At 41.1% G+C, this 13,909-nt stretch overlaps 1 protein-coding gene across 2 annotated transcripts in view; it reads right to left on the bottom strand.

Moving 5' to 3' along the window:
* pfkpa (phosphofructokinase, platelet a) overlaps window positions 1-13,909 on the bottom strand; it is a 131,890-nt gene that overhangs the window by 67,251 nt on the left and 50,730 nt on the right. The window contains exons 5-9 of one of the 2 annotated variants that reach the window (XM_078537418.1): window positions 11,934-12,099; window positions 6,557-6,601; window positions 6,340-6,448; window positions 2,038-2,133; window positions 1,658-1,753 (exon numbers count right to left, since the gene is read on the bottom strand). In XM_078537418.1, coding sequence (XP_078393544.1) covers window positions 1,658-1,753; window positions 2,038-2,133; window positions 6,340-6,448; window positions 6,557-6,601; window positions 11,934-12,099 — 512 coding nt within the window. The remainder of the gene's footprint in view (window positions 1-1,657; window positions 1,754-2,037; window positions 2,134-6,339; window positions 6,449-6,556; window positions 6,602-11,933; window positions 12,100-13,909) is intronic. The other variant, XM_078537409.1, reaches the window with a different exon arrangement.

Genomic DNA, 13,909 nt, shown 5'->3' with positions numbered 1-13,909 from the left:
ATCAAATCAATACATTACAATAGAAAAGGGAAAGTGAACATTACGTGACTCATTCATAAGCTAGTGAGAAAAATACAAAGCAGGCAAGCTGATTCGTGCATTTGTTAATATAGTAGTAAAGATACAAGCAACACCATCACCGGCCTGGTTAAAAAAACTTACAATTGCTTAGTCAAAAGTAGTATCACAGGACAGAAACATATATATTATAGGCATGTTTAATTACATATGTTTAAAGGTCTAATTAACTGGCAGGAATAGGAATCTTGTCAGTTTCATTAACCAATTTTTATTTTTTGGGAAATCCCAAACATTTAATCCTTTTTAAGGCAAGTTGTAATAATATTGTTGTTATTCAACTAAAGCCACCTTCTTAAGATCTGTAACCCAAGGAAAGTTATCCTTCCTAAGTACCCTCCAGTTTATATGGTTGCCTTTTGATGGACACAGGGACAGATGAAATAAGACATTTTTAATTGCATCTGCCATGAGATCTGACAGGTTAAGGGGTGAAATACCCAAGAAATGTTTTATATTTCAAATTATTTAAAATGAACATATATGCAATAAAGTTCAGTATAATCTCAATCTCTAAAATAGATATCTTGTAGCACCAATAACAGGAAAGCTACCACACAGAAGTACACATCTCTGGAGTTCAACTCCTGCAGGACCACATTATGCCTCGATTATAGTACCGAGGAACAAAATATCCCATTACCTAGAAATTCCAAAAAGATTATTGGGAGTGAAATACTTGCCACTGTGCATTATAAATTATTGCTGCAATTTCACCTGTAGAATTTCAATTTTTCAAAATAAGTTTTTTTTAAAATTATGCTTTAGATGTTGTGCACTACCAATAGTCCCAGAGGAATGGGATATCAGGATTCAGTAGCTGTAACAGGTGCAGAAGCTCCTTCCCCAACCTTCCAGGCAAAAAAAAAATCTACCAATGTAATACATGCAGTCTCTGCCCCTTCCTTCATGATGCACAGGATGTGTGCTGGAGGGAGGAAGAGAGTGGAACAGAAGACACAATTACATCCTGGCACAGCCTAATGAGTTTTTTTTACCTATTTATCACATGCAGTATTTTGTTTTGAAAGGCTAAATTTCTCAATTTCGATTCAAGATACATGCACATGCAATAAAAACAGAAAGTGATGGAAAAACTCAGCAGGTCTGGCAGCATGTGTGGAAAGTGAAACAGGGTTAACATTTCGAGTCCAATATGACTCTTCTTCAGAACTCTGTTTCTCTCCCTACAGATGCTGCCAGACCTGCTGAGTTTTTCCAGCTCTTTGTTTTTATTTCAGATCTCCAGCATTCACAGTATTTTGCTTTTATTTACATGCACATGCAGTATTTAGCTGATTCAATCTGTACTGCTCATAACCTTGCCCATAAGTTTCTCCATGACAAAACAATGTACAAATATCACATCACTCGACGAAAAGCTAAAAAAAAAACACAACAAATACAAATGGGAACGCTACGGGTCAAACTCTTCATTAAAACGTAGGGAAGGATTAGCGCATGCGGCAGTAATGTTGCAATTACACACAAATGCTTTCCAAATGCAAGGAGGAAAAAAAAGTGGCATTGCAGCAATTGGTCAGAGCAGGAGTTGTACCACTAGGAGGTCAGTACTCACATCCTTAATCATGTCAGATGTTATAGGTTTGTTGTAACAATCTATCGCCCCTTCCGATATAATTATGATATTCAGCCGTTTCTTTCGGGCACGATTCTGAGGGGAAAAATAAAGAATATAGGACACTACATCAAAATTCAGGCAGCAGAGCACATTCAGCCATTATAGTTTCCTTCCCAGGAGTCTTCTTGTAGGATCGAAATTGCTGCACTCTCTCCATTTAATGACCTTCTTATAAATAAATAGAAGAAATCTTTTTAAAACTCATCATCTGAAAGTGGTAACTGCACTCAGCAGAGCAGAAGAATGCACCAGGAGTGAAACTATTGGCAGCTTATGTGCTCCACCTCTGCCTGACTTTTTTTCCTCCAGGTACTCACATCCTTAACAACACTGGAAGAAATTGCTTTTCCTTGTCTGTCAATGGCACCTTCTGCAACTATGATAATGTTCAACCTGGTGCCCCGAGAACGGTTCTAAAGAACATAGAAAGGAACACTGGAAAAATGAACACTTATTTTAAGAGGACAACCACCATTTTCTTTTCCAAAGGCTGATCCATCATAACATTTAATTAGACTCCATATGGTTTGAAATTGCACATGCAACATTATTCCTTTGTTCAGATAGTTTAATGAGAGTTTAACTGATTTATTTTAAATGATAGCAAAGGTAGGAATTTCACACAAATATATCAATTTCACCATAACCATCGTTCACTATCATTTCTTGATCAACAACTAAAATATTTTTTTTTACAGGAATACTAAATATGATGGTCTTGCAGTAAAGATACCAGTTTTGAAGAAATGTTGATCAATTTACAATGTAAGTACATCTTCTTGCATTCTACAAGCAGTTGGAAAGAGTTAGAAACTTCTATTAAGATCAGAATTTGTTAAGGAACAAGGTGGAGAAATAGGTTGACTGCTTTTGGGATTCTGTAAAATTCATAATCAGTAAATAACCAAAAACAGAAGTAACCCTATATTTAACAGTACAGCTCAAGTTGGCACCTCAAGGGCTCAATATGGGAATTGCCATCTTGACTGGGCAATGACAAAGTGCGGAAAAAAAATAGGCTTTTCTCGCTATATGGGAGGATAGGGAAACAACAGCAAGATAAACAATTAAACTACAGAGCGGTATCTCGGGAAGTTCCTCAAATATCTTGTGAACCCAATGGATATTGGCAAAATACCTTAGCAAAGGACCTTGTAGCAACTTAACACTTTTATTCAATGAGGCACTGCAGAAGAATACAAGGAAGCATAAGAAAGCCTAAACAAAAAATGTTTTGACAAGTTAGGCTAAAAAGGTTAAGTTATCATAGTGGGAGAGTTAGAAGGTATGGAAAAATTTGGTCAGAAAGAAAACATATTTTGAGAAGATTTTTGAATGCGTGGAAGGAGAAGCAAGGTTTCTTATCCAGTCTATGCAAACTACTGGTGAAGGAGAATGGGCAGGAATCAATGGCATGGGAGCAGAGTTTATTGCAGTGTCTGAAAGTGATAGCAGTGGACTTTCTATTGTTCAGCTGGAGTGTAAAATCACAAAAAAGGTGGTTGTGAGGATAAAGGAAGTTGTGGAGAGGTATAGCTGGAAGTCATCCAGCTGGACATGGGAGTCAACACCATGCCCGAGCAGGGACACATGTTCAAAGCTAATACAACTTTAGGACTGAAAAAGACACAAAAACCACAGACACACCCACACACCTCCAATACACATACATGTGTAGAACAATCTTCCAGATACAGAAGCAGGGGCACATTATGATCTCTTTGGATTAATGGACTATGATGGACCATATAAGCTTCCTCATTTGTAATTATTATGATGTCGTGATGTCACCAGAAGGGAGAGGAGAGTTCCAAAGAGAGATGGGCAACAATTGAATGGCACAAGTGACTTCATAACAATCAACAGAATTAAAAAATGATGATGGACAATAATGAATATCTATTAAAAAAATGAACTGTTTGAGATGAATCAATAGTGGGTAAAATATGTTCTGAGGACATGTTCATTTCAGAGATCCAGATGGCCTCCCAGATCATGAGAGTAACTCAATCAATTACAAAAAACATCTAGGGCTGGATTTTCGCAAAGTCAAGACGGCTCCATGTACCTTTAAAAATGACCAAGACCAGGATGTGAAAGTCCTGTCCCCATTTACAACAAATCCCATTTTTGCCAGTAGCGGAAAGGGGGCACAGCATGAATCATACAAGAGGGAAATACAAACTCAGCAGGGCCATTTGAACCTAGAGTTGAGTTCAAGCAGGCCCCATTTTGTCCGTTACAACGGTCTAAACGCAGTGTGGGAGTCGTGAATTTGTGGAGTATACGCAAATGCTTTTGAAGGGCCAATGAGGTCTGTTTAACTGTCATGATCACAAGTTTAAATCCCCCACTCTTCAAACTAAAGAGGGGGGGTTTTAAAAAGAACTAGCTGCAACTGTCAATGATTGTTAGAAAAAAAAAACTCTGCTGGACTGTTTTGACTGGCAGGCCAGCTGGCGTAGAATCTGTTTGAGAAGTTTCAATAGATATTTGTTGACATTTTCCCAAGGGCTATTCATTGGCCAGAATTTTCCCGTCTGCGATCTGGGGGCGGGACCCGCTCACAGACGGGAAAATGACGCGGGATGACGTTGGGAGGAACGCCCGACGTCATCCCGGTCCATTTAAATTTTTAGGAAGGCGGGCGGACAGCAAAATCAGCTGTTCGCCCGCCGACCTGTCAATGGCCAATTGAGGCCATTGACAGGATCATTAAGCTCATTGAAAAACCTGCCCGTCCAACTTTAAGGCTGGCGGGCAGGCCAGGAGCCCCAGCGGGCTTCTGAAAAAAGATAAAACCTCATCCACTGGCGGGATGAGGTTTCATCTCAGTTTTTAAAAAGTTTATTAAAGTTTCACTCATATTTATAAATATGTTCCATCTCGTGTGACAGTGTCACATGAGGGGGACATGTTAATAGTGTTTTTCTTTCTCTATTTTTAAAAGTTTTTAAACATTCAGCGCTCTCTCTGAGACAGCACTTAGTCTCAGGGAGCAGTGTGCTCTTTCGCGCGCATGTGTGATAGTGCGCCCTTTGACAGATGGGGAATCCCTCCACCCCCTGCACAGGAAGCACATAGCACTTCCTGTCGGGCAGGCCGCTGGGTGGGCCTTAATTGGCCCGCGCACGTAAAATGGCAGCCGGCCCCGTTTCGGCGGCAGAGTTCGGCTACCCGCCTGCTGCCGAGCCGGTGGGGCCCGCCCATCAAGGTCAAAATTCTGGCCATTATGAATGCTTGGCTGGTTTCAAAAGCTACAATTATCACAGTTGGGGGCTCTGAGTTCACATTTTATTGGAAATTTGAAGAGGCTATTAAAAGATTGAAGGTATGAACAGAAATGTATTTGTTTTTATAAGAGACTAACTACTCAAGGAAATTTAAAAGCTTTGATGCTTTCATGAATGGGAGGTTTTTTTTACGCTATCAAGACTATATAGTGAGAGTTGTATTAAATTTTTAAAAGAATTTTTTCTCATCTCCACATGGCTCCTGAGGTCTGCCCATGGTGGATACTGGGCATTGAGTCATCATATGAGGGGCCATTAGTTGGCATCGAGTTGACATGTGAGATATGAGGGATCTTGGGTTTGAGGGGGGGTGGAAAGAGAGAGGATGTAAGGGGTGTGAACTGGAGGGCTTCAAATCTTCTAAAACAACTGGAAACAAGTCCCAGAGAACCACAATGGGCCTTCTAACTAACCTGCTTGGGCAGCTGCCTTCCCCAGTGTCCTCAAAACATTTGCTCCCGGGGTTGGCACATCTAACCCTATTCTCTCCCTCCCCCGGAGTGAAAATCTCATGATTTGGGGAACTTTTTACCGAGGCAGGTCTGCAGTCGGGAAGTTTCCTGGCTCGAGCTACTTACCTCTATAGCCAAAATCCAACCACTGCAGTCAGCTTTGAGATTAACTCCATAGCTTTAGATGTCTATCTCTTGCTGGTTTTATCATATATAATCTAAACAAATTGCGCTTCTAATTTATATTGATCTGCAGCTGTAAAATATTTATGTAAAATGTTGGTAGCTTTAGGATAGATATTCATAGGAATTTTGGAATTACTTTTCTTATCAACATAACGTCACAATGCCTGATGGAAACTTTGCAGTGCTGTATGAAGTAGTGCCATATAATACTGAATAAAGATAATTGTCAATGTACTTCTTAGTCTGACAATAAGTTACATTGTGTAGCAGAATTAAGATCTCTGCTAAAAGGGAAGAGTCCTCCAGTAATTTTAGCAAAAAGGTTGGTGTAACAAAATGACACTATTTCGTTGTTTCGTAGTTAGACTGGCTTTTCTACAAGAAGAATTTCACACCCCAATGCTCATTCATCTGCAACCGAAATCTTTTGTCAATAACAGAAAAAGCAGAGTTTCAATCATAAAAACAAAAGTGAATTCTAAATGCTCACATTCTGACCCGGTGGTCTATGTTGCCCGTGCTACTCATTGGCATCATACACTGTAAGATATTGCCTGTGTAGTGGCTATCCTATATAGTTTGGCATGTACACCAATTTCAAATTCAGTGTTTCTACAAGGTCTAGAACATCTGAAATGCTTTACTGAAAATTTTCAGCAAGGTCATGCCTTGCTCTATGGTGTTTTACCTCCGAGAGTTTCTGGCACATCTGATCCTCCCAGCCATCTCCTGGAGGACTTTCAGGGATGAATACCCAGTCTGCACCACAGGCCAAGGCACTTACTAGAGCTAGGTACCTAAAAGCAAGACATGCTTGATTAAATTTCATTAAAGTTTTCCAATAACAGCAACATGTTGATCCTAAAACTATCGGTCAAATGTCATAAACAAGTTCATTTGCTCACCCACAGTGTCTACCCATCACCTCCAGCACAAATGTCCTCTGATGGCTGCAAAAGAATGTTGAAAGAGTTACAGAGTGAACTACTTTATATCTTCTCTCTCATATCTACTTCCACAATTTACAAACTGGAGAAAAAGCTTGAAGATTATTAAATATTTTGCAAGATTTCAAAATAATCCTAAAAATCATTTTCTATATTTAAAAAAAATTGTATGGCCATTGTCATAAATATAATGTTCTATTTTTCAGGCAAGCACGTCTGGTGGGGGTTTGTGTTCTCTCATCCACCAGCAAAAAGCACACAAATCAAAAGAAATGTGATGTTCCGCTTCCCTTTGAAAAATGGGCGAGATTGATTTAGGGTCTTGCACACTGATGCTATCGGTACAGAAATATAATTGAAAATCTAAACTAGCGACACCTTCCAAATGCATGATTTTCTGGGCCGCCCTCAACCTGCTCGCCCCTGCAGGCAATTGAAATTTCAGCCCATGGAGTGTTTAAGGTGCTGACTTCTGATACATTGGTACCGCTTTTCTTCTCAGCCTACAATTACAGAACGCTGGCCCCTGAACACACCTTCAAGCTCAGCAGATGTAGGCTGAGTAGCCTCTGATGTAAAAGAATCAAGTGTCTGCAATTTCTAAGCACTTTTCCAGTTTTGGTTCTTTCGCCATTATTAGGCAGCATATGAAAAGTTTTGTTCCAAGTTGGAATTCATAAACAGTGACAGACCTATTCCTGAGCTGTCAGTAGGAATCAACTAGGCTGATCTTTCAAATTATACATACATCACAAATATACCTTGTAAAGACAGCACTGGATATTCTTTCACTTAAAAAAAATTACACTTGCAAAAAAGATAAGGCACATGTGGTAGAGTTTTCTACACCATACATGTGAAATATCATATTTTGCACCAACCAACAGCTGCAATACAGGAACATTTATTTTGTCTACAAAAGAAATGGAGGGAGGGGAAAGAAATAGGGCACAGGCCCTACAAATGTTGTGCCTAAAATGTTACTGCCTCTAGCATTTTTACACATTATATGTGATGTACTTGTTTCCAACCATCACATGAAATGCGACACTATCAAGTGAAGTGCATTTGATCGAGGAACAGGAGTTCTTTTGCTGTAAGCAATTATTTAATATATTCCCAAAGCTTATAGATATATTTTCTTTAATATAAAATTGCTCTTCTAACCATTAAAGTACAATTATTATGTATTGCTGGATAAGGGTTGCAGGAGCAAAAACTGCTTTTCCTTGGTTTTGCAGTGCTCTTGAGCCATTTTCGCTGATACATAGGAAGATTCTGGCCAGCAATTGGGGGGGGTGCGGTGAGCAGGGGGGTGAAATCAGGAGATGGAGTGGGAGAGAGGTGGTAGAGACTAGCAATATGTGAAAACAATCTTATTCATAACTATTGAGTTTCAGAAAGAGCACTGGATAGCTATAGATCATTTTAGATTGTATTGGTATTGACAAACAACACAATGGGCAGAATTTTTGGCTCGTCGGACGGCTGTGCGCCTGACCCGGACGAGTGCAAAATGACGCATGATAATGTTGGGTGACTGTCCCGACATCACCGCGTACTCGCGTGATATTTCGGTCGGCAGGCGAGTGTGGAAGTTGGCAGCGCGCTGCTGACAATTAAGCAGCCTATTAAGGCCCTTCATCAACTAATTGACAGGAATTTTTTATTGATGGTCCAACCGTTCGGTTAGCGGGCGGGTGAAAAGGCCAGGCGGCCTTTCCATTTTGGGCGAAACCTCATCCACAGGAGGGATGAGGTTTCATCCAGTGATTCAAAAAAAATAAATACTTTTTGCACTCATATTTTGCATGTCCCTGCTCTTGTGATAGTCACGTGAGGGGACATGTTTTCATTATTTAAAAATTCTTTATTTTTATTGATAAAAATCGTCAGCTCCCCGAGGCAGCTCTGTGCCTCAGGGAGCTTTTAATGCGCTCACCCGCAAACTTCAGCTCTTGCGCTCCTCCTGCCCCCAGCGCTGAGCGCATGTTTCATGCTGGCTGGCCGTTAATTGGCCAGCCAGCATGAAATCGCAGTTGGGGCCTAATCGCCGGCAGCGGCCCATTTCGCAGCTGCTTCTGCTCAATGATCGGGAAATCGTGGCCACTAGATTATAATAAAAGCAGAAAATGCTGGAAACACTCAGCAGGTCTGGCCACATCGGTGGAGAAGGAAATAGAGCCAATGGGATAGATTTTTAAATGAGTACAGGGTCTGTATTGGAGGCAGGCAGCCAATTGAGGGCAATTATTTTCATCAATGGGCTTAATGGACTGGGGCTTTCAGTCAGCAATGCAGAGGATCCAGTCTCAGCCAACATAGTCGATTCAGAGCAGGAAGTGAGATGGGGCAGATGGGGAGGCATAATGGATCATGTGAGGGCCCTCCCCCGCCCCCAACCCATAGCAGCTGCTGGGCCTCAGCTGCAGGTATTGGCTGTCTTCTGCAAGGATTGGCCCTTCAGGATCATGGCCAGACAGCAGTGGCTCTTTTTTTAAACCAGACAGGAAAAAAACTTTACTGTCCTTGCTGCTCACAATTTTCATCTTCATCTCGGTAGCTCCCACCTTGCCCAGTGGGGCTGCCTGTCAGAGTTTTGGAAGGCTTCCCACTGTGGCTCCAGTGTTGGGAGCCCGCCCACCATCCCTAATTGGACAGCAAGCCCAATCCATGGACTTTAATTTGCTACAACTTTCAAAATCCCAGTGGTCATGCCTAAAGCATGCCATGCAGGGTTGGGACCCAGAGCCAGCCCGCATTTCCAGTTCCTGACTCCCGATTGAAAATCCAGTCTAATTTCTCAGGTCTGTGACCTTGCATCAGAATTTGAACACTTATAATCCTTCTCTCTGTACTTGAATGAGTTATACTGGAAAACTTCAGCAGGAACTTCAACAATGTGCAGTGCCACCTAGCAGGACTGAACAAGAAGAGAAGGATATTACCACGTTCAAAGTGGTATTGCAAAATGTGCAGTCATTGTAAAATCCACAGTAAGTGTACAAGGCCTGAGCCCACAACTGGAATATTGTAACTCATTTTGGTGCAATAAAAAAGGAATGGACAAGGTTGAGCATAGATTCACATGAACATCAGTAAGGCTGAGGGGTCACAATTATGAAGGGTGTATCTTATGAAGCAAGGAATAGTTCCACTAGCATTGAGAAGATTAAAAGGAAACTTAATAAATGCCTTCAGGATTACAAAAGGTCTTAAGGTCACAGTAATATTGTGGCAATAATCACTACTTGTTATGGAACAATTTGGGTGTGTTTTTCAAGCAATGTACAATGGGGTTAAGTTGAACAGTAAAACTTGTGATCACAAATATTATTGATGATCACATGAAAACACCTGTACCCACAGCAAGGTGCCTCTAGTTACACTTAATATTTTTATTACACTTATTAACACCCTTGAATCAATGGACAATTCAGTACAGTACCTGAACAACCTTGCAGGTGGAATTATTGATCACTTTGGCAATACCTAGAAAAAGGAGAACATTCTACCCTTTTTCAACTTATAAGTGGTAATTCTCAGATGGTTGCTGCATAAAGGAATAAAGTCCTCTTAGACTGAGATTAAAAGAAATGTGCTCAATAGGCCTGAAAGATGCCGTAAAACAACAGTCTGCTAGACTCCTGTGGAAGACTGAGACACCCCAGATAACGGGAGGATTATCTACAAACAAATATATGAGCTTTAAGGAAGCTACCTTCGATGCCAGCCAATTCAATGTTGCCTTGAAACCAAACTAAATTAATGTAGCCTCTGAAATGGAACGTGTAATTAATCATGTTTTCCCTCAAGCTATTATAATCTATAATTTCTACATCATTTTCTATTACATAAAGAGTCAGCCATAGTTAAGTGATGGCATTCTGACAAGTCAGAAGATTGTGGGTTCAAATCCCACTCTGGAGACTTCAGTACAGAATTTAGACTGAAACTCCTGTGCGGTACTGAGGGAGTTGCTGCCCTTTGGGTGAGGCATGAAACCTAGCCTGCCCTCTCAGTGGATATAAAATATGTCACGGCACTGTTCAAAGAAAAGAGGGGGATTTGGCTTGGAGGACGAAGGAATGGTATGGGAAGGGAGTTTGGGGGCAAAAAGCAGCAGAGGCAATTGAACAAATGATCTCTATCATAATGGCACAGAAGCTCCCTGCACTTGTTGGAGGCGAAGGTGAATAGTAGAGGGGAATGAGGTTTATGGAGTCAACTGGCAGTGAATTATCTTTGCTCATGGGCCTTAAGGCAGGAGGAGAGCACTGATTATAGTAACTCCTCTCCTAGTATAATTGAGATGAAGTTCTTCAATTTCCATGGAGGTTGTTCTGATCTCCCACCATAACTTCAGACCATCAGGAAAGCTGGTGTAAATGAGCATTATTAGTGCTGTTTGCCTGAGGATTCTATGAAACTTAAAATTATGCAGGAGATCAGAACAACCCTTTGTAAGAATACTTGGCACCGAACCATTAAGTAGCCAATAACAATACATATTGACATTATGCATTTCAAAGCATCATACTGGAGGAAGAATCTTATACTGTATATACAATTGAGTCCAATCAAACAATATTCTTGTGTATAATCCACTGGATGGAACTTATGCATCACAGTAAGAAATCTTACCACACAAATCGTTGGTGCTTTTTGCAACAGAACAATCAACACATTTTTTACAATGAATAAATTGGCCATGAAATTGCATAGTGGTTCTCAAGGTCTCCAACTGTAACTCTAATGGAAGACCAGCAGAACTCTGCAAAAAAGAAAAAAGCAAACATTTGGCATGACATGGTTATGCTGGGCATCCACATCTTTTTTTGAGGGGCTTCTGTAGGTCACCCACTGGAGTTACAGCAGGTGACTCCCTTGTGGAAGTTGGGGACCTATAATGAATTTCAGTTCTAAACCATTAGACAGTTTAGACTGTTGTTTCCATTATGGGGAAGAGCAAAAAGAGAGACCATTAACACATGATAGTCACCAAAAAAAAAAAATCAAATAAGGAATTCAGAAGAAATTTCTTTACCCAGGGTGGTGAGAATCTGGAACTTCACCACAGGAAGTAGTTGAAGTGAATAATATTGATGCATTTAAGAGGAAGCTAGATAAGCACATGCAGGAGAAGGAAATAGGTGGTTATGTTGATAGATGAGGAAAAGTGGGAGATGTTTCAAGTGGAGAATAAGCTCTGGTATGGACTGATTGAGCCAAATGGCCTGTTTGTATGCTGTGTTTTCAATTTAATTCTATATTATTAACTGATGAACAAACAGCCAGTTCTAACTGGACAGTTCCTTTTCTCTCCTAGATTTACCTCTGAGCAGTGGTCATGATGGCATCCACCACTTCAATAATGCGATGCAAAGCAGAGTCTGTACCAATGGTCATATCTGTCCCGCAGAAATCATTGTCGATAGACCCAACCATGCCTACAATGTTTAAGTGGCTGTACTTATGAGCTGTTGCCTCATCAATTTTACCTGAGTAGGCAAGAAGGAAAAATGCATTACAAGAAACCATTTGAACACCTCAACAGTCAGGACAATAAATCCAAGATGCAAGTAGTAATTCAGAGTAATTTTCATCCGGTGAGTCATAATAACACACGTACACAACAACAGATGGATTACACACATTGTAAAAATATATATTTTTTTAAGCCTGGTATTTTTGGGCTAAATCTTAAATCCCTAAACCAGTTGGGTTGGGGTCATATCCAAGGTTAAAATGCAAAAAAAATTTGAACAGGAATTGTGGAAACCAGGCTGATCATTTAAATACTGTAATGGGACTTCATTTTCATAGTCCTGCTATTTTTAAGCACAGCCAGCAGGTTGCCCAGGCCTCAGAAAGCTCAACAGCTTAAAGGCAGCGAGAAGGACTGAAGCCATTAGGTAACTGCCCTTATAGCATTGCTTGTGGGCCCGGAGGAGCAGGCCCAACCAACCACTCAATGAACCACCAACCCCCATAGTCCTCTCCCCTTCCGTACCAACAGTGTATCAAGCAGTATTTACTCATCAATAACTTTAAAAATGTTCAATTTATGCACTGATAGGTACAGCCAGCTCTCGATCCCATTGCAGTCTTGGCCCAAATATGGACAAATGGTCTGAATTCCAGGGGTGAGTGTGACTGCCCTAGACATCAGGAGCTACATTTTAAGCAACTGTCACCAAGGAATCTTTGTAAAACTGAAGTGAGTGGGTATCAGGATGGAAAATTCTGGCTGGAACCATATTCAACACAAAGGAACATTGTTGTGGTTGGTGGAGGCCAATCCTCTTAGCCTCAGAACATTGCTACAGGAGTTCCTCAGGCTGGTGTCCGAAACCCAATCATCTTCAGCTGCTTCTTCAATGACATTCTCTCCATCAAAGTCAGGAGTGGGGACGTCTGATGATCACACAGTGCTCAGTTCCATTCACAACCCCTCAAATAATGAAGTAGTTCATTATTGGCAACTCACCAAGGCTTCATCAGCACCACCCAAACTTGCAACTTCTCCCACCTACAAGGATGAGGGCTCTAGGGGAATGCGAACACTACCTTCTAGCGCATATCCCCTTGGAAATATATTGCTGTGCATTCATCATCACTTGAACAGAACCATGGAACTGCCCATCTAATAGCACTGTGAGAGCACCATATGGCCTGCAGCACATTTTCAAGGACAGCTAAAGGTGGGTATTAAATGCCGGCCATGACTAGACCAAAGAACGAATAAAAAATTTTTTTTACCTAGTATACTCTCCCAACAAGGCCCATTCACCCATAATGCCAGTGCTCATAGGCCTACATGGACCAAGAGCCAACAGCACCTTGATTCTAAAATTCCCATCCGCATGTTCAAGGCGCCCTATAGTCCAATCCATCCCTATCTGAAGTGGGCGGTGCGAGTGCTGCCCGACTCGCCAATGCAAGTGTGCACATGCTCCTAACCCGAGAGTGCCAGAGCTGTCTATGAAAATAATGTTAGCTCTGTGTCTTGCCTGAAGTTGTGAGTGACATTGACTGGGTCAAATTACACAAGAGACCTTGAATTACACTCTAAAGACATGATCAAATTACAGATTCCAGGCTCATTCGCTAGGGGAAATGAGGTCCTCCAATTGATTTTGGCCAGATCTCCATGTTCCTCAAGTTTCCAAGTTCCTCTGATCACTCACGCAGTTCTCCATTTATTTTTAAATTCTCAACAACGTTTTCAAATTCCTCCATGGCCTGGCCCCTCTCTCTAACCTCCTCCAGCCACACAACCCTCCGAAATATCTGCGCTCCTCTAATGCT

The sequence above is a fragment of the Cetorhinus maximus genome, chromosome 3 (assembly GCF_964194155.1).
Source record: "Cetorhinus maximus chromosome 3, sCetMax3.hap1.1, whole genome shotgun sequence".
In the NCBI taxonomy this organism is placed as follows: Eukaryota; Metazoa; Chordata; class Chondrichthyes; order Lamniformes; family Cetorhinidae; genus Cetorhinus; species Cetorhinus maximus.
The sequence above is the reverse complement of the archived record's forward strand: the minus strand, read 5'-3'. Positions and strand labels throughout refer to the sequence as shown.